The 25,491-nt window shown below is 42.5% G+C and overlaps 2 protein-coding genes across 4 annotated transcripts; one reads left to right on the forward strand and one right to left on the reverse strand.

The window, feature by feature from the left end:
- Positions 1-1,001: 1,001 nt before the first annotated feature.
- Positions 1,002-14,446, forward strand: LOC108704271 (gastrula zinc finger protein XlCGF57.1-like). Of its 3 annotated transcripts, XM_041579061.1 has the most exons (3): positions 1,003-1,480; positions 2,700-3,644; positions 14,198-14,446. In XM_041579061.1, the coding sequence occupies exons 2-3, from the start codon at positions 2,724-2,726 to the stop codon at positions 14,204-14,206; spliced, it is 930 nt and encodes a 309-aa protein (XP_041434995.1). In that variant the 5' UTR covers positions 1,003-1,480; positions 2,700-2,723; the 3' UTR covers positions 14,207-14,446. The 3 variants fall into 3 exon arrangements, with proteins under 3 accessions (XP_041434994.1, XP_041434995.1, XP_018096259.1); XM_041579060.1 differs by lacking the exon at positions 14,198-14,446 and having other exon boundaries at positions 1,002-1,471; positions 2,700-4,351; XM_018240770.2 differs by lacking the exon at positions 14,198-14,446 and having other exon boundaries at positions 2,700-4,351.
- Positions 14,447-17,872: 3,426 nt separating this feature from the next.
- LOC108704273 (E3 ubiquitin-protein ligase TRIM39) lies at positions 17,873-20,339 on the reverse strand. The gene has a single exon (XM_018240772.2). It carries the CDS (start codon positions 19,586-19,588, stop codon positions 18,311-18,313), a length of 1,278 nt encoding a protein of 425 aa, XP_018096261.1. The 5' UTR covers positions 19,589-20,339; the 3' UTR covers positions 17,873-18,310.
- Between the last annotated feature and the right edge of the window lie 5,152 nt (positions 20,340-25,491).

Consider the following 25,491-nt stretch of genomic DNA (forward strand, 5'->3'; position numbering starts at 1 on the left):
GATCGCTCTTCTACCTGTATTTGGCAGCGCATGCGCAGTAAGATGCATTTGCCGGTTGGATCTACTGTGCATGCGCCGAAAGTCACAAAGTTTCCGAAAAAAAAAATTGGAAACTTTGTGAAATTCGGGCGCATGCGCAGTTAGGGTTGCCACCTTTCAATATAATTTGCACTGGCCAGTGCTGGGGGCGGTAAAAAGAGGCAGGCGTGACGTCAAAGGGGGCAGGGAGTGATTGCAAAGGGGGCGGAGTCATGGCGTGTAATTGGATGTGACATCAAAGGGGGCGGGGCAAGACGTCAAAGGGGGCGGCATGCAATTGGCCAGGCGCCGAAGAAAAGGTAGATTTTGTGCAGATTGGGGCAGGCCCAGGGCTTTAGTTAGGGATATTACACATTTACCAGCAGCTACATTGCCGGTAAATTTGTAATACCGGCCCTGGCTGGTGTTTTAACGGCTAGGCCGGTAAAATACCAGCCAGGTGGCAACCCTATGCGCAGTGGATTTAACCGGCAAATGCCTCCTGCACATGCGCCGCTAAATGTCGATCAGTACAGGAAGAAGACCGCTCGGGCGAAGATGGCGCCCGTGAACTCGGCAAGAGAGGACCTGCATGGAGGGGTGACTAACAAGTTAGGGGCATTGGCCCGGGGGGAGGGGCAGAGTGGTTTTGCACCAAAAGGGTTTGCATACCTCCCAACATTTTGGAAGTAAAAAGAGGGACAAAAATTTTTTTTCCGCACGTAGCGCAGCAATTTATATGACCACACCCCTTTCTGTGGCCACACCCCCTAATTACCATGTTTGTTTTACAAAATTTGGCAGGTTATGAAAGTTTGAAAATATTTCTCCTTATCTAAACTGTGTTTTTGTGTCTCAAAATGGTTACAAAGTATCTTATTTGCACCTGTTAGCTGTTCTGGGCTCTCTGCTAAAAGCCAATTAAGTGAGAAACTTTGTTTCTTTTTCTGGCTGTTCAGTGCAGAGAAAAGAGGGACTTTCCAGTACAAATGAGGGACTGCGGGTTGAGCTGTCAAAAGAGGGACTGTCCCTCCGAAAAAGGGACAGTTGGGAGGTATGGGGTTTGCTTCTCCTTTAACTGAAAGGTGAAGCTTCCCACCTCATGAAACAACTGGAAACACATCGCCAAGAAGAGTCTGATTATCCAGTGAGCAGAGTGTTAGCGCTACTGTTACACATGTGTAGGTTATAAGCAGTTATGAGGGTTACAGACAGACCAACTCATTGGCGCACAGTGATTTCCTATAAAGCTTTTGCTTCCCCTTCATCAGTCGCAATGAGGCTGGACAATATCCATGGCAACCGAAACAGCAGATGCCCAGAACGTCAAGAGGCGGGTCGTATGGCGCATGCGCACTACTTATGAATTCAGCGGAAACAATATGGCGATCCGGAAGTAATTGCCTCACCCTGCTCCAATTAGGTTGAGCGCGGGATCGCTTTGAGTTGTGATGTATGGAAGGTAGGGCTGGGACTGGGAGAGTGTGAGTGGATGAGAGGCTGGGGAGGGTGTGACGAAGCGCTGCCGCCCATTGGTCAGTGATTTCAGCACCTCTGGATGCCGCTTAGTAACTGAGCGAATACACAGTGTCCCCCGCTTCCAGGTGTCCTTGTAGCTCCTCACTCATATACACCGCCTCTTGCATCACGTCTGATTAGCAGTCAATTCATTACAGGATACTCTAATTATACACATACGTTTTGTCTGAAAATAACCCGCCCCAAAGCCTTCCAACAACTGCCCGTATGTTCCACGCCCTAATGGCGGCTTCTCCGGCCTCCACAGGTATCGTGAGGTGTCAGGTAATGCAGTGTGGCGGGAAGCCAGCGGGTAGGCGGGGCCAACAGTGGACTGCAATGTGATTGGCTGCTCACTATATGGTTTACTTATTTAGAACATGCCCACAACACAGGGAGAAACCAGAGAGGACACAGGGGATTTCAAATAATGGGGCTATTTTTATTTGTTTTAATGGAGACATTGTGTGTAAAAAATAAGAATGTACCAGTACATTATACTCATTTAGATATAGAAGAATTGTGCTTTAAAATGTGTTTCAGGCTGATTTATTGAATATTTCTGCAAAACCCCTAATAATCCCTCCCTTCTCTTCCACTTGCTGCTCCCTGAATTCCCAGGCTGTGCACTCAGCTCACTGCACTGTAGGACAGGAACCAATCAGCAGCTAGCAGGACCTGATAGGGAACTGAAGCCTGTCTGTGCTTGTGTGACTGCAGGGCTGTGATTGGCTGTCCCCCTCCTACTGTGCTTCTGGCAGGGACACGCCCACCCCTCATTTGAAACACAGACAGGGACCAGAGAACATCTATAGGGAGCTCCAATAAAGGGGCTATTTTTAAAGATACTATTAATGTTTAGCACCATGTAAAAGCAACACCATATATTACTTATAATTGCCTACACATTTAGGGTTTTTTCATTTATCCTATATGTCTCCTTTAAATTCCATTTCTCAGACCACTTACAAACCTCTACAGCAGGTAGCTATATACACAAAAACCCATACAAATGGCAGAAAAAAATATAATTGTACCAAGTGAGCTCTTGATGGTGTATGTGTCTGTGTGGGGTAATTGCCCTTTGAGCTGCTAAATTCTTTGTCATAAAAGATTAAACTACAATAAAAGGTCACCACTAATCCTGCTTTCTGCTATGTCAGGTCTGCCTTTCCGATACTCAGTAAATGTGGATCAAGGAATGTCCATCTCCAATCGGACAGAAGAACCTACCCATGACTAACATGGAGGCACCAGAAAATGAGGCATCAGACTGTAAACACGAGTTGACCACCATCAAGTCTAATAAAAGTTTACCTGGGGCTGGACTCCTGCAGACCGCAGAGAAAGAAGAAAAAGTCTCCAGTGAACTGAATAAAATAAAAGATCTAGAAGTTATCTTCACTGATGGGGAAAGTCTACGGATTGAGTCTAGAGAAGTGAAACTGGAGAATGAAGTCACCAATGTTCTGATAAAAATGGAGTCACAACCAGACATGTTAAAGGTTAAAATAGAAAAAGAAGAAACGGAAACTGAACATTGTCTGGACTCATTTAAACTCACATTGTTTCCAAGCACAAATGAAGATCACCGCTCTGAAAATGAGATGAAGGGAAGAAAAGAAACACTCCCATCAGTTCTGTGCACAAATAATTCCCCTCATTCTCTGGGTTCAGGGATAGAACAAAGAGCTGGACTGTGTTTAGAGCTGTCACAGCACAAACCCGTGTCTGACTCTAAGTGTGACTCAAGCCCAAAGTATGAGGCTCGTCCTCCAGTGTCGGACTCAACATATATTATTTGTTGTAAGTGCGGAGAAAGCGTTTGTCCAATCATCGACAGCACTCACGTCTGCACCCATGCTATGAATGATAACGTTCTCAATAATCATACGAAAGGACTCACAGAGGAGAGAACATTTATTTGTACCCAGTGTGGCAAGAATTTCAGCACAAAGCACAATTTTCAAATCCATCAGTTGGTCCACACTGGGGAGAAACCATTCACTTGTACAGAGTGTGGCAAAAGCTTCTCTCAGAAGAGCGTCCTCCACCGGCACCAGCGAATTCACACGCAAGAGAAACCCTTCATCTGCACAGAATGTGGGGTGAGTTTCTCCCAGAAAAGCATGCTTCACAGGCACCAGACGGTTCACACAGGGGCAAAACCATTCACATGCACAGAATGCGGGAAAAACTTCTCCTATAAAAGCAACCTTCTCAGCCACCAGAAAGTTCACTTGGGGCAGAAACCCTTCAGGTGCACAGATTGTGGCAAAGACTTTTCTCTAAAGAGCACCCTTAACAGGCATCAGAAAGTTCACACTGGGGAGAAACCATTCCCTTGTCAGGAGTGTGGGAAAAGCTTCTCCCAGAAGAGCCACCTGTTAAATCATGAGAAATTTCACAGGGGGGAGAAGCGTTTTACTTGCACAGAATGCGGGAAAGGTTTCTCTGAAAAAAGCCCACTCCTGGCACACCTTGGGGTCCACACTGAGCAACGGACGGCTCTATAGCCAGCATGTGGCCTGTGCTATCAGCATCATAAGCTTTTATTCATGTAGTGCCAGGAAGTGCATCTGATACTTAATTTACATCCAGACTTGTTGTCTACGCTTAATCCAGCCAAGGAATCATCATAATAGGAAACATGAAATCTGTGCATATGGTATTTTAATAGGAGATCAGAACATGCATTTAAAGGAACAGGCTGTGCAAAATAAAAAATGTTACTAATATAGTTAGTTAGCCAAGCCAACCAGTGGAAACCAAGCTAAAATTGATATGGAAAATGATATTGCAGCAAGCGGTAAAAAGAATCCAAAATAATTTTTTAAATATGTTAATAGTAAAAAAATGAAGCAGGAAGGGGTCAGACCTTTAATATCAGAGAGGGTCAGCTGGTTGATGAAAACAAAATAAAAGCACAGATTCCGAACTCATATTTTTCGTCTCTCTACACAAATGAGAAACCAGTTAATGAAGGTTTCCTTCTTGATAGTCCCAATTCTAGATGCATGGTTCACACATGAGGAAATTAAAAAGAGACCAGAACATGTTAAGATAAACAAAGGTCCAGGGCCAGATGGCATTCATCCCAGGGTACTTAGGAAGCTTAGCTCTGTGATTGCCAAACCTCTTTACTTCATTTTTCAGGATTCATTGAGGTCTGGCAAAGTGCAGAGAGACTGGCGAATTGCTAATGTGATGCCTCTATTCAAAAAAGGATCCCGTTCTCAGCCTCAAAACTATAGGCCAGTTAGTCTTGACGTCAGTGGTAGGAAAGCTTTTCGAAGGGTTAATAAAGGATAAAATCCTAGACTTTATAGCAAATCATAATACTATGAGTGTGTGCCAGCATGGTTTTATGCGTAATAGATCTTGCCAGACTAACTTAATTTCTTTTTATGAGAAGGTGAGCAGGGATCTAGATTCTGGGATGGCAGTGGATGTGATTTACTTAGACTTCGCTAAAGAATTTGATACAGTGCCACACAGAAGGTTACTGTTTAAATTAAGGAATGTTGGCCTGGAACATAGTATTTGTACCTGGATAGAGAACTGGCTAAAAGATAGACTACAAAGAGTGGTGGTAAATGGAACATTTTCTAATTGGACCAGTGTTGTTAGTGGAGTACCGCAGGGCTCTGTACTAGGTCCCTTGCGTTTATTAATGACCTGGAGGTGGGCATTGAAAGTACTGTTTCTATTTTTGCAGATGATACTAAATTGTGCAGAACTATAGGTTCCATGCAGGATGCTGCCACTTTGCACAGTGATTTGTCTAAACTGGAAAACTGGGCAGCAAACTGGAAAATGAGGTTCAATGTTGATAAATGCAGGTTATGCAAAAATAATATAAATGCAAGTTATACACTAAATGGCAGTGTGTTGGGAATTTCTTTAACTATATATACAATAGAGGAATCTGAGTTCCCAGGCTCACTTTATAGCTGCACTAATGGCTCAGCTCAATCTAATCAGTGGCTGACTCAGGATATGATTCATAAAGCTTTAATACAAATTAATGTAAACAAGGCACCAGGGCCTGATGGCATACACCCCCCGGTTCTAAGAGAGCTTAGTTCAGTTTTAGACCAGCCCCTATTTCTGATTTTCTCAGATTCACTTTCATCTGGTATGGTGCCTATGGATTGGAGAAAAGCTGATGTTATTCCAATATTTAAAAAGTGATTATGATCTCAGCCTGGCAATTATAGGCCAGTAAGTTTGACATCTGTGGTGGGCAAATTATTTGAAGGCTTGTTAAGGGATCACATTCAAAATGTTGTCCTAATGAATGGCATTATGAGCAGCAATCAGCATGGCTTTATGAAGGATAGGTCATGTCAGACAAATTTGATTGCATTTTATGATGAGGTAAGTAAGATGCTGGACAGTGGGGGGGGGGCAGTAGATGTGATCTATTTGGATTTTGCCAAACAAACGACTGCTTTCTAAACTAAGGTCTGTTGGGCTTAATGAAGTCGTTTGCACGTGGATAGGAAACTGGCTACAGGATCGGGTACAGAGGGTGGTTGTTAATGGGACATTCTCTACTTGGTGTAAGGTTCTTAGTGGGGTCCCTCAGGGCTCAGTATTGGGGCCACTTTTATTTAACTTGTTCATTAATGACTATGGGGAGGGTATTGTAAGTAATGTATCAGTGTTTGCAGATGACACAAAACTATCAGCCCAATTAATTCCATCCAGGATGTGGCACTTGCAACAGGATCTTGACAAACTGGCAATCTGGGCAGCTAAGTGGCAAATGAGATTCAATGTTGATAAATGTAATGTCATGCACCTGGGATGTAACAATATCCACTTATACCCTTAATGGGACTGCACTAGGCAAATCCATAATGAAGACGGAGCTTGGAGTCCTTGTAGATGATAAACTTGTCTGTAGCAAGCAATGCCAGTCAGCAGCATCAAGGGCAAATAAGGTCTTGAGCTGTATTAAATGGGGCAGAGATTCACGGGAGGAGGGGGTCCCACTGTATAGAGCACTGGTAAGGCCCCATCTAGAATATGCCCTACAGTTTTGGTCTCCATCACTCAAACAGGACATTATTGTATTAGAGAGGGGACAGAGAAGGGCAACTAAGCTGGTAAAGGGAAAATCTTAGCTATGAGGAAAGACTGGCCAAATTGGGGATGATCACGCTGGAGAAGAGGCGCTTAAGGGGTGATATGATAACTATGTATAAATATATAAGGGGATCATATAATAATCTCTCTGATGCTTTATTTACCAGTAGGTCTTTCCAGTTGACACGAGGTCACCCATTCCGATTAGAAGAAAAGAGGTTCCAGCTAAATATCGGGAAGGGGTTTGTTACAGTGAGAGCTGTGAATATGTGGAATTGTCTCCCTGAATCAGTGGTACAGGCTGATACATTAGATAGGTACAAGGAAGGGTCGGATGCTTTATTCACCAGTAGCTCCTCCCAGCAGACAGGAGGGAGCCAATGAGATTAGAGGAGGGAAAGGGGTGTTACAGGGAGAGCTGGGAAGTGAATCAGGGGTACAGGCTGATACATTAGATAAGTACAAGGAAGGGTCGGATGCTTTATTCACCAGTAGCCCCTCCCAGCAGACAGGAGGGAGCCAATGAGATTAGAGGAGGGAAAGGGGTGTTACAGGGAGAGCTGGGAAGTGAATCAGAGGTACAGGCTGATACATTAGATAGATATAAGAAGGGGTTGGATGGTGTTTAGCAAGTGAGGGAATACAGGGATATGGGAGATAGCTCATAGTACAAGTTGATCCAGTGGCTAGTCCAATTGCCATTTTCTCTGGATCAACTGGCAGTTAGGCAGAATAATAAAAAAAAAAAAACTAAAAGGTTGAACTTGATGGACATCTGTCTTTTTTTAACCTTACTTACTATGTTACTATGTTACTTTGAGAAGGATCTAGGGATTTTTGTAGATAACAAGTTGTCTAATTCTGGGCAGTGTCATTCTGTGGCTACTGAAGCAAATAAAGTTCTTGTATAAAAAAGGGCATTAACTCAAGGGATGAAACATAATTGTGTCTCTGTATAGGTCCCTGGTGAGGCCTCATCTGGAGTATGGGGGCAGTTTTGGACTCCAGTCCTTAAGAGGGATATAAATGAGCTGGAGAGAGTGCAGAGACTAAGTGCAACTAAACTGGTTAGAGGGAGGGAAGAGTTAAATTATGAGGGGAGACTGACAAGGTTGGGGTTGTTTTCTCTGGAAAAAAGGCGCTTGTGAGGGGACATGATTATACTTTACAAGTACATTAGAGGACATTATAGACAAATAGCAGGGGACCTTTTTACCCATAAAGAGAATCACGTACCAGAGGCCTCCCCTTCAGACTAGAGGAAAAGAAGTTTCATTTAAAGGAACAGAGTAGGGGGTTCATCACAGTCAGGACAGTGAGGTTGGGGAATGCACTGCCGGGTGATGATTCAGTTAATGACTATAAGAGGGACTTGGATGATTTCTTGGACAGACATAATACAAAGGCTATTGTGATACTAAACTCTATAGTTAGTATAGATATGGGTATATAGAATTTATGTGAAAGTAGAGAGGGGTGTGTGTATGGGGCTGGGTTTTCATTTGGAGGGGTTGAACTTGATGGACTTTGTCTTTTGTCAACCTAATTTAACTTTGTAACTATGTAAGAGAGCTGAAAAGCAGGAAGTAGTGTTCTGACTATTATGTTACACATCCACTCACTCCAGCCTTTATACATTACATTGTTGACTAACTAACTATATTAGATACATTTTTTATTTTGCACAGCCTATTTATTTACCCACTTTTTATTTTTATACTGAACTGTTCCTTTAAATTCTATCCATGTGTCTTTCTATCCCTTTAATTCTATCCCTTAGCGACAGACCCAGGTCACAGCGCTAATCCAGTAAGCAAATTGAAGCATTCTACCTTTAAATTTAAAGGAACGATGGGATAGCCCTTGTGGGTGAAATAATAAATCTGAAATAGCAAGTGTGGGTTCAGGTCCAAGAGCACCCGAACCATGCGGACCAAATAGTGAGCAGTTATAGAGTTTACAGATCTCATTTGAATTGGATTGGTGGGAGTGAAATAGATGCATAGGAGATACCTGCTATGGGTGCTGGATATATATGTGTATACAGTCTATCACCTTTAACATGCACGTCTTTACTATTTGTGTACACTAAATAAATAAATGCACTTTTCCTACGAAAACAACCCTTTTCCATAAAAACTGTGGTCTCGCACTTCTCTTCCTTTACTAGACTACGTATCTCAAAAACTGTCACATTTGCCATTGTCATTACTGCTGCTCGCTGGAATCTAAAGGTGGATGTTAGTGGGCTGCTTGCTGCTGACAATCAGTGGTTTATGTATAAGGTGCCAGGCCCCGATGTTTACTGCAAACCCTTCCCCAATACTGTCCATTTGCTACCAGATAACTAGAAAGGAATCAGATCCTGTGGTCTGGGCCCCGTGTGACAGTGGGATCTGCCTCCTCTATAGTTACATCAGTGCTGACAGCATTGAGAAGTTCCTTGATTCACTGTATATGTAAGAATTGCAGGGAAGGTCCCAAACATAAGGCATTCTTGTGGTTTACTAGCAGCTCTGACTTCTGTCATACAATTCTCTTGGTTGACTAGATGCCACAGAGTAGTAGTGAGGGGTATTATGAGTTGAGGTGTCCTACCCAGCTTTATTTCAGCGGAGCTTGGCAGCACTATATTTCCTCTGCTTCCAGGAGTCCTATGTGGTTGTGCAGTATTGTGATTCCTAATGTAATGTATACTTAACAAATTCTCCAAAGCATGCTAGTAAGTAAAAAAATATACTTTATTTACATCAGTTATTAAAATACATAGGAAATAACCCCTCTAGCGCCTAACGCGTTTCATGCTTACCCAGCACTTAGTCATAGGCAGATGACTAAGTGCTGGGTAAGCATGAAACGCGTTAGGCGCTAGAGGGGTTATTTCCTATGTATTTTAATAACTGATGTAGATAAAGTATATTTTTTTACTTACTAGCATGCTTTGGAGAATTTGTTAAGTATATGGTTATACCTCTGTTTGGTCACTAGAGGTCTCCAGCATGCTTACAATGAATATTACTGGTCTATTGCAAAGTATCCTATGCTGTTTTTTTTTTTAAGAAATACTGTCATGGATTTCATGGTGTCGTTTTTATTTTTAAATGACACTGTTTACACTGCAAATAATTCACTCTACAATATAAAATTTAATCCCTGAACCAGCAAGTGTATTTTTTAGTTGTAATATTGGTGTGTAGGTGCATCTCAGGTCATTTTGCCTGGTCATGTGATTTCAGAAAGAGCCAGCACTTTAGGATGGAACTGCTTTCTGGCAGGCTGTTGTTTCTCCTACTCAATGTAACTGAATGTGTCTCAGTGGGACCTGGATTTTACTATTGAGTGCTGTTCTTAGATCTACCAGGCAGCTGTTATCTTGTGTTAGGGAGCTGCTATCTGGTTACCTTCCCATTGTTCTGTTGTTTGGCTGCTGGGACGGAAAGGGGGGTGTGATATCACTCCAATTTGCAATACAACAGTAAATAGTGACTGAAGTTTATCAGAGCACAAGTCACATGGCTGGGGGCACCTGGGAAACTGACACTAAGTCTAGCTCATATCAGATTTCCAAATTAAATATAAAAAAATCTGTTTGCTGCTGAGAAATGGATCAACTAAATGTTGCAAAATTGTAACAGTTTAGAGTCTGAACCTGAATTACTGAGCTGCCAGACTCAAACACCAGAGACAGGAACATTCAACTTTAAATGAAACATTTTGTTTTAAAAATAAGAATGTACCAGTGTGTTATATTCATTTAGATATAGAAGAATTGTGCTTAAAAAAGTAGCGTTTCAGGCTGATTTATTGAATATTTCTGCAAAAACCCTAATAATCCCTCCCTTCTCTTCCACTTGCTGCTCCCTGAATTCCCAGGCTGTGCACTCAGCTCACTGCACTGTAGGACAGGAACCAATCAGCAGCTAGCAAGACCTGATAGGGAACTGAAGCCTGTCTGTGCTTGTGTGACTGCAGGGCTGTGATTGGCTGTCCCCTCCTACTGTGCTTCTGGCAGGGCCTGTTATCCAGAATGCTCGAGACCTGGGGTTTTCTGGATAATGGATCTTTCTGTAATTTGGATCTTCATACAGTCTACTAGAAAATCATGTAAACATTAAATAAACCCAGTAGGCTGGTTTTACTCCCAATAAAGACTAATTACATATTAGTTTGGCTCAAGTACAAGGTTTATTTTTACAGAGGAGAAATAATGGAGTCTATGGAAAATGGCCTTTCCATAATTTGGAGCTTTCTGGATAATGGGTTTCCAGGGCTGCTTTTATCTCCCAGTCCGACCCTGGTTTGGACACTTTTTTTTTGGGTAAGCCTGAAATGCACCCTCACATCTCCCCCACCCTCCCATTGGTCCATGGAAAAATAGTTTTGTAAGGCCATAGGGAGGCAGTAAATATATTCCCTGTGTGTTTATTCATGTGCAGCTTAAGTAAATTTTTATAAAGCTAAGTAATAATATTCCCAGAGGTACAGGGGGTACCAGGTGGGTTGTTGGATGAAATTTGTGATATGTGGGCAGGGTCAGACTGGGGGCTCATCAGAGCTTCAGTTTCAGGGCCCCACTCCAGGCCCCCTGCCACAACCCTTGTTCATCCCACCCACGCGTACTCTGTTTTTCCTTCCTGACATTCGAGTTTTATTTGGAGAAAAAAAACTTGAATCGAGTTTTCAAAATTCTAATTTGATTTGAATTCAATTCAAATTTCTGGGTCGATTTATTATTAATACATTTCGATTGGTTGAATTTTGAATTCATGGGAGTTTATAAAAACTCCCATGAATTCAAAATTCAATCTTTAATAAATGTGCCTCCCCATGTAGTATAATCCCCAGGTACAGGGAATATAGCAGGGCAGTGTGAGAGCAATGTAAGCAGTAGAGGCAAATGGGAATATCGAGGGGTAGGGTGGAATAACTCATTCCCAGTGAACAGGAATTGAGCTCAACACTTGCTGCCATCAAATAAAAATGGGGCTGAATGTAAAGCAGCTGGGCATGGCCATGTCGTAGAGCCTATAGACAGAATCACTCTCAGCCTAATAGTGTTTCTTAGATCTTTTCCTTATTAATGACAGCTGAAGAAAGGACTTTAGTAGACTTCCAGGGGCCCATTTACTTTGCTCAAGTGAAGGAATAGAGGAAAAAAACATTGAATTTCGAATGTTTTTTTTGGCTGCTTCGACCATCGAATGGGCTACTTCGACCTTCGACTACGACTTTGAATCGAACGATTTGAACTAAAAATCGTTCGACTATTCGACCATTCGATAGTTGAAGTACTGTCTCTTTAAGAAAAAACTTCGACCCCCTACTTCGCCACCTAAAAGCTACCAAGGTCAATGTTAGCCTATGGGGAAGGTCCCCATAGGCTTCCTAAGCTTTTTTTGGTTGAACAAAAATCATTCGATCGAATCGAAGGATTTAATCGTTCGATTTTTCGTTCGATCGAACGAATAGCGCTAAATCCTTCGACTTCGATATTCAAAGTCGAAGGATTTAACGTCGACAGTCGAATATCGAGGGTTAATTAACCCTCGATATTCGACCCTAAGTAAATCTGCCCCCCGATATTAAAGGAGACATATAGCATAACTAAACATCCCTCCTATGTTGTAGGCAATAATGAATAAAATATGGTGTTGCCTTTACTTTTGTTTATTATTAATAATTATGTTCTCCATTACTTTTTTGGAAAATAAGATAGTGAGTTCCACTGTGGAGTGCAATAGCTTCAGAGATTAGACTTTGAGATAATAATGATAAAAGAAAGCAAAATACCCCAAGACTGCTTTATAATAAACACCCAAATATTAGCATTTGAATGAAAAGAATGAGCAGAATGTAATTTCAAATAGAAATTCTGCTTGTTTTGCTCATGTTCATAAAGATGTACAGTATATAGGTGTATACTCTAATTAATAGTACAGGTTTTTAATCTTTACATGATTTTCTAGTAGACTTAAGGTATGAAGATCCAAATTACAGAAAGACCCATTATCCGGAAAACCCCAGGTCAAGAGCATTCAGGATAACAGGTCCCATACCTGTACATTTATATATGGATTTCAGGCTATATAACTAAATGCAGTCTGCCTATTCTTATTTTTCCTATCATGAATACATGAATATATATATATTTACTGTAACCAATTTGATTAGACAAAGATTTGGGTAATTTTAAATGGCATCTCACTCTTTTCTTGCATTATCTTCTATTAACTAAAATGAGTTCTATTGCCCTCTCAATTACTGTACATCTGTTTACCCTTTGATCTAGGCACGTTCCTAAGCGACGCATATTCAGTAGTCTGAGTGATAGTCAAGTGTTCCAATCAGAATAGACCATGTTAATAGAATGTATAAACTACGTTCTGCAGCATTTCCCCCCTTGCACCAAGCAATGTACCTTAAAAAGCGGCGCATCATTTCTGCCAGGCACAGATCCCCTAGGCAAGGATCAGAGGCAGTCATACTCACAGAGCCCACGGACAATCGTTTTTTGGCAGCCAATGGGAGCAGTGGAGACTCGAGGAACACATAAATTACATATATATAAATTACAACTCCCAAACGCCCCCCGCTTCTCTCCTGCTGCGCATTAGTGACTGCTGGAGTCCCCCCTGCTGCCTTTCTGAGCTTTGATCGCTGGATTTGTTGCCTGGATTGCCTTGATTCAACATTGTGAGCTGAACTGCACCTCTCTACACCCTTTATTTTACATATTTCTCTCTAAAAAAAATGTGTTTGGCCTTAGCACACTTACAGGCATCTTTGTCAAGCTCACACACACACTCACACATACACTCACACATACACTCACACACATACACTCACACATACACACTCACACACATACACTCACACTCACACACACACACTCACACACATACACTCACACATACACTCACACATACACTCACACACACACACTCACACATACACACTCACACACATACACTCACACTCACACACACACATACACTCACACACACACACACTCACACACACTCACACTTACTCAATTACTTTCTTTCTTTTTTTCCTCTACTTATTTTTTACTATTACTATGCTTTCTTTAGTAGTTTTTCTTTATTTATTGCTCAAACTTAATTTCTGATCTTGTTCTACAGTTATTCGATTGCTTTTTACTGTTTTTTTGCCATTTTCATCTTTGGTTTGTGAGTTTATTGTACTATTACTTGTTTTGCTCTTCTCGTTGGTAAAAAAGTTCAGTTTGCAGTGACGCTGGTGGATCTAGATTTCTGACCACCGATTTCACTTACTGTGGGGGTTATTTTTGTGTTTGGGGGTGTTTAGACTGAAAAACTGCAAGTAGTACACATAGAGCGCAACCCCCAGATGTTCAGCTGTAATTGCCCTTATGCCTTGCTCCTGTTTTGGGGTGTTTGGCGGCTGCGTCTCTATGTGTATCCATACATATGGGGTATCGTTCTATTCAGGGGAACTTGCAGATTGTTATTGAGCAGGTTTTTGTTAGTTGCCATGGAAACTTAGGGAGAAATCTAACTTTGGATCTCTTTTTCCTTTATTTCAGACCAAATAGCTGACTTCTGCGAAGAACTGCGGCCGAAATTGCCCTTATGTTTTGGGGTGTTTTTGGCTGCGTCTCTATGTTTATTCACACTTGTGGGGTATTGTTTTATTCAGGAGAAGTTTGTCTTTCAAATTTTCTGTGGACATTTGAAAATTTATAACAGTGTTATTTTGTCAGATTTACATTTGAACCTGCATCTAAGTTTACATTTTAGAAAAAAAAACTAAAAATGCAACAAAAAAGCTCTAAAAGCTTCATTATGCACTGGTAAAATGTATTTGAATTTTGAGTGAAAACTACAGCACCCCTAGAAACCTGAAGGTGTATAGTTTCTAAAAATACCAAACTTGAAGGAATAATTTAGATTTACATATAAGTTTTGCTGCATCAACTGTCACATGTGGTTATCCACTTTGTTCTTGTGTAAAATTCTACAAAATGCTGTTTTAGTTTGGGGGTTACTCCTGGACAAAAAAAGTGGGTTACTGATACATATTTGGTATCGTTGGACTTGGCAGGATCAGGGCTTTTACAAACACAAAAAAATGCATGTAAAAATAAAATTTCCTTGGAAAAAAAACTCAAGATATACACAATTGTTTAATAATTTTATTTTTTTTACATATTTCACCCAAAATATACATTACATCTCCAGAAAAGTTGCAAATTTCCACTTGCATGTCAAAGCCCAATTTGCAAAGAAAAAAACAATATATAATTTTCCAAGTTTCCTGGAGGTTTTCCTACAAAAAAACCTTGTTAAACTGAACAAGTACCAAATGCTTAAAAACGGCTGGCATTTCGCGTAACCAAAATGTGAAATTCGGCTGGCACTTAAAGGGTTAAAGAGTCAGTGATCCCCCCCCCTCCCACAGCTGCTTTAGAAGGTGAAAAATGAAACTTCTCTTCAGTATTAGAAAAACAGTCACAAATAGAAAATAAAAAGTAAATGGAAAAAGTCTTTATTTTTTATCTCTGATTTATATTTGCTTCACACTACTTAATCCACCCTGTGGCCCCTGTGCTCTCCGGCCAGACAGCAGGACACACAGATACAGACAGACTCCTCACAGCAGTAATACTCCAGGATCTTACTGTGGGTGGAGCATTTTTGGTCCATAAAGGAACAGGTGGGCTCAGTTAAGGTGTGTTGGACAGACTTGTTGTGCTTCTGTAAGTGACCATTACACAGGGAGGTCTCGCAGTGCTCACAGGATTTAACAGCAGGTACAGGAGAGTCACAGTAAGTGCAGAGAATCTCAGTCTTCCCTGGCTCAGGCTCAGTAGGACGGAATTTTTCTGCTATGTTACACAGAGTCTGGTTCCTGTGCAGGGCAGGGCGCTCCTCATACTCCTCTCTGCATTCAGGGCAGGTGTAACTCCCAGATCCCTCCTGGGTCTCCAGCACCTTCACAATGCAGCCCTGGCAGAAGTTATGGCCACACGGCAGGGATACAGGATCAGTATAAATGCTCAGGCAGATGGAGCAGTTCAACTCGTCTTTCAGATCAGCAGCCGCCATCCTGGGAAGCAGAAGAAGAAATGAAACTAAATTCTCTAATGAGTGAGCAAATAAAAGCCAGAGGGTGGAGTGTGACTCTATGACTTTAAAGTGATACTAACATGGTGAAGATTGTAACAGGAACATGTCAGTATGGCTTAGAAAACTTACCTGGTACCAATGGATTCTACTTATATGAACCCCTCACTCAGCATCTCCCTCTGTTTGTACCTCAGTTGGATCTGCAAGTGAATCTCCCAGCTTTTACTCCTGTTCCTGATTGGCTAAGGCACTATTACAGCTGCCTTCCAGCCTATTGGCTTTTGCTCTAAGCCCAGTATTACTTCTGAGAATGCTGCTGGGCAATTGATAGAGGGATATAGGGGATATTTAGAAGCTGAATGTAACATAGGGTATCAGAAACCAAGAATTAACTCCAAGGTTCTGGTCTTGGCCAACTCTTCCACCTATAGCAGCTGCCTTTGGCTTCTGTTGGAGCCCTCTGCTACTCAGATATGGCCAGGTTTTATTGTGGGAAAGCAGGGAGAAAGTTCTGGGAGAGCATGGGAACTAAATGTGTACGAGAGAGAGAGATGGCAAAGCAGGTAACTAAGACAAAATATAGGTCGGGTCAAACCAATCAGGCAATGCAGTACTGAATCAGAAGGACGAGGCAAAGTCGAGGTCATGGGCCAAGGTCAATTACAGAACAGGAGCACAGTTCCAAATCAGAGTAGTCAAAACAGGCAAGGATCAGTTCAGGCAGCGAGTTGGCAAAGTCAGGGACAGGCAAGAGTCAAAAACCTAATACTAACAACAAGGAAAAGCACACCCAGGAACCAGAAAAGGGCAACTTAAAACACTACATGGTGCCTTTAAATATTTGAATTTGCACCAACCGCAATGACATCAGATGCATCACTTGCATCAAACCTTAGTTGGAAAAATGGGCAGCAAAACTGGAAAATGAGGTTCAATGTTGATAAATGCAGGTTATGCACTTTGGCAAAAATAATATAAATGCAAGTTATACACTAAATGGCAGAGTGTTGGGAGTTTCCTTAAATGAGAAGGATCTAGGGATTTTTGTAGATAACAAGTTGTCTAATTCTGGGCAGTGTCATTCTGTGGCTACTAAAGCAAATAAAGTTCTGTCTTGTATAAGAAAGGGTTTGTATCCTGCGCTTGAATGGCCACTATGACTACATAGAAGCTTGTTTAGGTAAACAAGGGAAGCATCAAATTCAGTATTCGTTTTGGGGTAAGCCAGGATTCGGCCTTTTTAAATAGGATTCAGCCGAATCCTTGTGCCTGGCCGAACCGAATCCGAATCCTAATTTGCATGTGTAAATTAGGGGTGGGGAGGGAAATCATGTTACTTTTCATCACAAAACAAGTACCGTATATACTCGTGTATAAGCCGACCCGTGTATAAGCCGAGGTACCTAATTTACCTAAGAAAACTGGAAAAATGTATTGACTCGTGTATAAGCCTAGGGGCCCCATGTCAGATTTCAAAATGTGAATGTGTAAATGTGTAATCATGTTTTATGGCATAGAAATCTATCTAAAATGATTTAAAAGAGTCAGAACTATTAGCTGGACAATTGCCACTTGTTTTCCCTGTGACCTCCCACCTGTCATGGCTGCTCAGAACATCAATGAGGCGCTGCACCTAGCAGATCGGGCGGCGATCGTGACAGTCGGTACGGTACCTTTTTTCTGCTTTTGCTAGGTGCAGCGCCTTATTGATCTTCTGAGCAGCCATGACACCTCTAGCGACAACCTCCTACGTCACCAGACAGGAGGAGCTGCGCTACGTCTTCTCCTGATGCGCTATGGGAGAGGGAGGTGTGTTGGGGCCGCGGAAGGAGCCTCGTATCTGCGGCCGGTGAGGGATTGGCTACGGTATGTGCAGCTGACCCGCGTATAAGCCGAGGTCGAGTTTTTCAGCACATTTTGGGTGCTGAAAAACTCGGCTTATACGCGAGTATATACGGTAAGTAGGAGGTGGACAGCCAATCACAGCCCTGCAGTCACACAAGCACAGACAGGCTTCAGTTCCCTATCAGGTCCTGCTAGCTGCTGATTGGTTCCTGTCCTACAGTGCAGTGAGCTGAGTGCACAGCCTGGGAATTCAGGGAGCAGCAAGTGGAAGAGAAGGGAGGGATTATTAGGGTTTTTTGCAGAAATATTCAATAAATCAGCCTGAAACACTACTATTTTAAGCACAATTCTTCTATATCTAAATGAGTATAACGCACTGGTATATTTTCATTCTTTACACAAAACATCTCCTTTAATGTTAAGTCAGATTTATTCTCATCACAACTATACGAGTACACAGTGAGATGAAATTAAAATTTAGGATTCATAATAAAGATGATTATTCATACAAAATTATAATTTAGGATGAATTAAAAGCATTAGAGAAATGTATAACTACAATCATTGTATAAAGTATCCCCCATTTTATTGGCACTGCTTATTCCATGTGCACACAATCCTGCCCCCTGATGTCATTTACTATATTTTAAAATTTTCAGTACAAATAATCTTTAAAGAGATTAGTATAAACTAAGTGTGTCTGTGTTGGGGAGAGATGAGTGGGATCAGCTGCAGATTCTCACCCAGGCATTGTCAATCACAGAGAATACAGGGTGCAGGGGTTCAGTGAAAGTGGCAGTGAAGGTGTGTAAGTGTCTGATTGGCTCACTCAACTCATAGAAGGACAAATGTCCGGCTTCATAGTCCAGTGAGATTCTAAATCTCAGGCAGGAAGAGGGTACAAGAGTTTCACTGGATGCGTGTAACATATAAAATTCATTGTTAGATTTGCACAAACTCCAGGATTTGATATCATGTCCAATAGCTGAATCATCCCCTTTTCTCACTATACTGGGACAGGCCACCCCTATATCCCAGTCCCCCAATCCACTGGTTTCCACTTCCCAGTAATGTCTTCCACATGTGAAATTCCTGCTGCTTAACACTTGGGGATATGTTCTAAACCTCTCTGGTGTGCGAGGGTAACAGAGTTTTGTGTCTGACCAGGTTGCAGTTTTCCTGTCCTCTGATAAAGCAACACATTTATGGGCCGTGTTTATATCCAGTAACAGGTCTGTAGCCTCCTGACCATAGATCCTTCCCTTTACCCCAGTCACAATCCCAGCTAAACCTGTTAGTAATGTCTCTGAGATCAAAGCCACATCCAGATCTTTGTCATCCAATTCATCATCATTTTCATCCTCCTCCTCATTTTCATCTCCCACCTCAACCTCATCTGATTCCCGTTCCTGTAGGACAATGAGTGGACCTGCCATGTTGCACAGCTCCTCAATGTGATGGATCTTCCAGGACAGCTCGTCCTTCTTTATTTCCAGCTGCTCCATTCGATGAGAGAGTTGGAGGGAAAACTCCTCTTTCTGGCTGGAGATTTCACTCAGAAGTTGCTTCTCTAGGACTTCCAGCTGTTCCCTGATGTCTCTAAACAGGTCAGTGATTCTCTCTGTCTCACCGGCTGCTTTTTCTGCCACTTCTCTCCTGCGCTCCTGCAGCCTCTGGACTTCTCTCTCAGTCTCCTCTCTCTTTGGGCTCAGTTGCTCCAGAACTTTCCTCAGTTTCTCTTTCTTCTTCTCAGAAGAAGACAAAATAAGACAAATTATTTCTGCTATGTTACGCAGAGTCCGGTTCCTGTTCAGGGCAGGGCGCTCCTGATACTCCTCTCTGCATTCAGGGCAGCTGTAACTCCTAGATCCCTCCTGGGTATCCAGCGCCTTCCCAATGCAGCCCTGGCAGAAGTTATGGCCACATGGCAACATTACAGGGTCAGTATAAATGCTCAGGCAGATGGAGCAGTTCAACTCATCTCTCAGATCAGCAGCCGCCATCCTGGGAAGCAGAAGAAGAAATGAAACTAAATTCTCTAGTGAGTGAGCAAATACATTCCAGAGGGTGGGGTGTGACTTTAAAGTGATACTAACATGGTGAAGATTGTAACAGGATGGCCTGGTACCAATGTATTCTACTAATATGAGCCCCTCATTCAGCAGCTCTCTCTGTTTGTACTTTAGTGAATCTCCCAGCTCTTACTCCTGTTCCTGATTGGCTAAGGCACTATTTACAGCTTAAAATAAGAAATTAAGAATCTCTTCTATCGCACTCTGTAAATTACAGCTGCCTTTCAAGCCCAGTATTAGTCCTGAGAGTATGTACTTCTGGGCATCTGGCATTGAATTGGTTTTTAAAGCAATACTTATCCATTCCTGTTAAAGGGGCATCTTTTTCTTAACTGCCATTCTTGCAGGCAATGATGAATAATATATGCTGCTTGATTTAAAGGAACTAACATTTAACAAAGAAGTAAGCTATAAATGCTTTGGACTTCTATACCAACCCAACACAACCACTGCCCTTTAGCAGGGAAAATCTTTGCCTATGGAATGCCCCTGTAGCTCACCATCTTTTCTTCTGCTGATTCCCAGCACATGACCTGGGCTTTTGTCACTTACCTGAGGTTAGAGACGACTAACAATATACAGATTTATACTTCATAAAACAAGGCTTATTTTCTGCATGATAATTTCCACAGACTCACCAGCAGCCCAGAGCCCACTGAGCATGAGCAGTGCCACAGACACTCAAAAGATGCCTAACAGGATCCAAGATGGTGAGCTGCTATGGTCAACTTTAAAGGCCTGGATCATTACTGTCACAATCAGCTCCCTAAATCCTGAACTAATGCTAAGCTCCCGAGTCATGACTCGGTCTTCCGCCTATAGCAACTGCCTTTGGCTTCGAGAGGAGCCCTCAGCTACTCAGATGCCGCCAGGTCCTAAAATTAGAGGAGCCAAACAAAAGTTCTGGATAAGCAAAGGGCTCAGATCATTTACTAGGAGTTAGGATGGAAGACAACCTCAGCCACCAAGGAACAATCGAGAATATAAGGAGGGTCAGGCAGGCAGAAGTCAGTCCGGCCAGAGAAAAAGCAAAGTCAGGCAGGCAAGGGTCAGTACAGAGTTCAAGTGGAGTCAGACCCGGCCGTACTGGCAATCTGTCCATAAGGGCAAATGCCTGAGGGGCTGCTCTACTTTTTGTTAAGTGGGCCGCTCCTAATCTACTGTCCGGGAGGGGTAATTAGTCCGCTTTGAAGAGCCCCACTGTAGCCGATGTACTGCTGTCACCCAGGGACATGGCTTTCTAACATGCAGCCCCGCTGTCTCCTGTACTTCTCCTTAAAGGACCAGTAACTTCAATTTTTTTTTTAAAAAAAAAATCGTTTGCATAGAACGGGGAAAAAAAAAACACCAAGCCATATGTAACTTTAAAATCGCAATTCTTTATTAATAAATAACTTACTGAAACTCTGCTTATGCTCCTCTTTAGAAAAGGTGACAGGGCGTCGATCCATCATGCGGCACTTGATTTCTCCTCCCTGCCTTCTATAGGCGATAGCCAGGGAGGAGAAATCGAGTGCCACACAATGGATTGACGCCCTGTCGGCTGTTCTGAATAGGCACGCGAGCAGAGTTTCGATAAGTTAATTTTTATAAGGACTTTGTGATTTTAAAGTTACATATGGCTTGGTGTTTTTTTTTTTTTTGTTCTATACAAACGTTTTTTGTTTTTTTAAAAAAATTACGTTACTGGTTCTTTACAAGCAGGCTGCAAGCAGCAGACATGATCATTGGATTGCAGAGTGAGCACCACATTGCACCGTCTGCTGTTTGCAGCCTGCCAGAAGAGAGCTGCTTGTTAAGGAGAAGTACAGGAGATAGCCACAAAAAGATCTGTTTCACTGCTCCAAACAGTCAGTACAGTCTCAACAGAATTCCAAGTGGAGGGGGGGGTGTAAGGGAGGTGCAGAGGGAATACAACAATCTGTTATCATCATCATCATCATTTATTTATATAGCGCCAACAAGATACGCTTTACCTTAGTTATAACAAACAGGGAATAAATGGTGGATAACAAACAAGGGTTACAGAGTACATTAGGATTAGAGGGCCCTACAAATTAGAGTTTACAAATTAAAGGATAGGGTACCATTGAGACATTAGGATTTTAGAAACAATTTTGTGATTTTTGATACAGCAATGATTGATTAATTAAAGGACCAGTAACATCAATTTTTTTTAAAAAAAAATTCGTTAGAATACAACAAAAAAAAACACCAAGACAAATTAAAATTTCACAATTGCAAAGCCTTTATTAAGAAATAACTTACTGAAACTCCACTTCCTGTCCTCTTCAGAAACGGCGATATGGCGACCATCCATAGTGCGGTGCTGGATCTGTCCTCCCTGGCTAGCTCCCATAGTATACTGACAGCAGGAAGACGGTGCTGGAAAGCGGATGGCTGGATGAAGAGCTGAAGTGCCGGTGTGTTCCCGGAACATCCTTTTGCAGAGAAGCGCGCCTCTGGGGAGATCTTGCGGGGACTCAGCCTCCTACTCACCCTGCCCTGCAGCAGCAGGCGATGCTTAGCGTGAGTGCCACAGGCGGGTGGCAGGGCACACAGACATCGCTGATTGTCTCTTCATCTCATCTGGGCGCATCTATCAGCGCAGGAGAGTTACATTGCTCAGATACAAGAAGCGGTGTGCTTTTTTCACAGGCAGCAGCAGCAGCACTCGGCCATCCTCATGCACGGATTGTAATCTGCATCGCGCCGCTGCTCGGAAGCCTCCTTAGTCCCGCTCTGGAGAGAGAGGCTGCTGGGATTTTACCGATTCCCCCTTTTGGTTCCACTCAAATCCCTCATCACTGGGGCTCCCCTCCTCCTCAGGTATATCAGCACTCCCCTGTCCCCTCCTTTCGCCTCCATCGCTCCGGCTTCAGCTCCCGGTCACTGCCACAACTGCTGCCTGCATGTGAAGCACCCAGGGGCCCCCCGCCTGGGGCACTCTTGCAGTGTCAGGGGCGATCCGTGGGCTGCTGCTGCTGCCTGAGGCAGCAACCCCAATGACGCCCCCCTCTCCCGCTCAAAAGTTTAGCGTCGGAGCGGGTCAAAAGTGGCGGTACCGCTAGTGCAATGAGCGCGTAGTATGCTTTCTGCACTAGCAGAGCTGAATTTCCGGTTTAAAAAACGTAAATTCGGCTCTTAAAGTTACAGGAGGTGGCTTTTTGCTCACCTTGCCTCATGGCAGGAACGGCCCTGGGCAGTGTCACACTCAGTCAGGATCCTTGCTAGTCACAGTACACAGTAGTTTGAAGTGCTCACCCCTCAGGCACACACTCTGGGTCCTGATAGTGGGGATGGGGTTTCTTCATACTGGAGCTGCTCTATACTTGGCTAACAGACCAAAAGGCAGGATGGTACTTCCTTGATCTGCAGATTCCCTTCCCCCCCCAACAATCAGTGCAGATGAATGTCGGATACAGATCCCCCTTAACTTCTTCTGCCTTGTGGTGTTTATTACTTTATTTACTATGTTCACTTCCCCAATATCCCCTTATCAAAACTGTTGCAAGGGTTTGGCTGTCTCTCCTCTGTTTTCCCACTGTGACACCATTCACCCTTTTCTTCCCTTAAATAGCCATTCTGATTTTTAACCTTCAAACAAATAGGACTGTCACTATGCCATCTAGGGTTACCACCGGACCGGTAAAACACCTGCCAAGGCCGGTATTACAAATGTAGCTACCGGTAAATTTGTAATAACCTTCAAAAAGACCCCTCGGCCTGCCCCCAATCTCCAGTAAACTTAGCTTTGCTGACTTTGGCAAATCTCAGCGCCGTAGCCACGCCCCCTTTTGCGTCACAGGTCCGCCCCTTTTGACATCACTAACTGCGCCTTTTTGTTCCTGCCCCCACCGGCCGGTAAAAAATTTGGGAAAAGGTGGCAAACCTAATGCCATCCTGCTGTGAGTTCTGGGATATTATACACAGAATTGCCTTTGTGCCATCTTCCTATGAGTTCTTGGGTATTACACACAGAATTGCCTGTGTGCCATCTGGCTATGAGTTTTGGGGTATTATACTCGGAATGGCTTTTGTGTTATCCTGCTATGAGTTCTGATGATGTTATAAACAGCAATTACTTTGTGCCATCTTAATATGAATTCTGGGGTATTATACATGGAATTGCCTTTGTGCCATCCTGTTATGAATGTTGGGATATTATACATGGAATTGCTTTTGTGCCATCTGGCTATGAGTTTTGGGGTATTATACTTGAAATGGCTTTTGTGTTATCCTGCTATGAGTTCTGATTATATTATACACAGAAATTACTTTGTGCCATCTTACTAGGAGTTCTGGGGTATTAAACATGGAATTACCTTTGTGCCTTCCTGTTATTATACACAGAATCGCCACTGCATTCATTTATATATTCACCAAGGGTGTCTTAGTAAAATAATATAGGAACTTTTGGTTCCTACTTTCCTATCTCCCATTGGCTAGTGACCAGGATTGGGTGAGGTAGACGAGTAGGAGGACACAACTTTGAATAACAGCCTTTCTATTGTTATGCAGAGTGACTGGTTGGTGAAAAGGATTTAGATGCCCACTGAGCTAAGGTGCCAGACAGGGCCGGACTGGGGGTAAAAAGCAGCCCGGGCAAAAAAATCAAAGCAGCCCACGCAATGTTCTTGTACTCATCCACTCATATATTGGGGTAAAACTGCAAACAATTATGTGCATAAAGAGCTGCCTTTCTCAAAGTGTAACAAATAAAAAAACAAACAAATACAAAAAGTATTGTAGAAATTATACCTATATTGGCTAACAATAAAAATACACTGCAAGCTTTTGGAGCACCAGCAACAAGGCCCCTTCGTCAGGCAAAATACCTGACAAAGGGGCCTTGGTGCTCTGAAAGCTTGCAATGTATTTTTATTGTTGGCCAATATAGGTATAATTTCTACATAATGCATAATTTATGCATAATTTCTACAATACTTTTTGTATTTGTTTGTTTTTTTTATTTGTTATTTTTGCTACTGCCTAGGCTAGGGGGAGCAGGGAGGGGGTCTATGTAGGGTAGGGGATTATAATAAAAAGGGGTTGGTTCTCCTTTAAAGAATGAGTAAAAAAATGAGTAACAAGTTTAAAGGACCAGTAACGCAAAAAGATTATGTAAAAAAATCCCTTCTACCCACCTCCAATAACACATCTGACCTTGACAGGGTTAACTATCTTTAATTTTTTCCACCTAAATAATGACCAGAAAGCCCTCTTTTGGTTGTACTGCTGAAGTTAGCTTCTCTGGATTCACGGAGCCTGCACTGTTCTCCTTCTTTCCATTCCTGCCGGTTTGGAGAGTGTGTGGGTAGTTATATTTGCTCAGCCATGATTTATATGCAACAGTACAGGCTCAGTGAAACTAACTTCAGCAGTAAGGGCAGCAGCCAGGCCAGCCATACAGTGGTGTGAAAAACTATTTGCCCCCTTCCTGATTTCTTATTCTTTTGCATGTTTGTCACACTTAAATGTTTCTGATCATCAAAAACTGTTAACTATTAGTCAAAGATAACATAATTGAACACAAAATGCAGTTTTTAAATGAAGGTTTACGTTATTAAGGGAGAAAAAAAAACTCCAAATCTACATGGGCCTGTGTGAAAAAGTGATTGCCCCCCTTGTTAAAAAATAACTTAACTGTGGTTTATCACACCTGAGTTCAATTTCAAAGGTTATAAAGCCATTTCTAAAGCTTTGGGACTCCAGCGAACCACAGTGAGAGCCATTATCCACAAATGGCAAAAACATGGAACAGTGGTGAACCTTCCCAGGAGTGGCCGGCCGACCAAAATGACCCCAAGAGCGCAGAGACAACTCATCCGAGA

The sequence above is a fragment of the Xenopus laevis genome, chromosome 9_10S, assembly GCF_017654675.1.
Source record: "Xenopus laevis strain J_2021 chromosome 9_10S, Xenopus_laevis_v10.1, whole genome shotgun sequence".
Classification (NCBI taxonomy): domain Eukaryota; kingdom Metazoa; phylum Chordata; class Amphibia; order Anura; family Pipidae; genus Xenopus; species Xenopus laevis.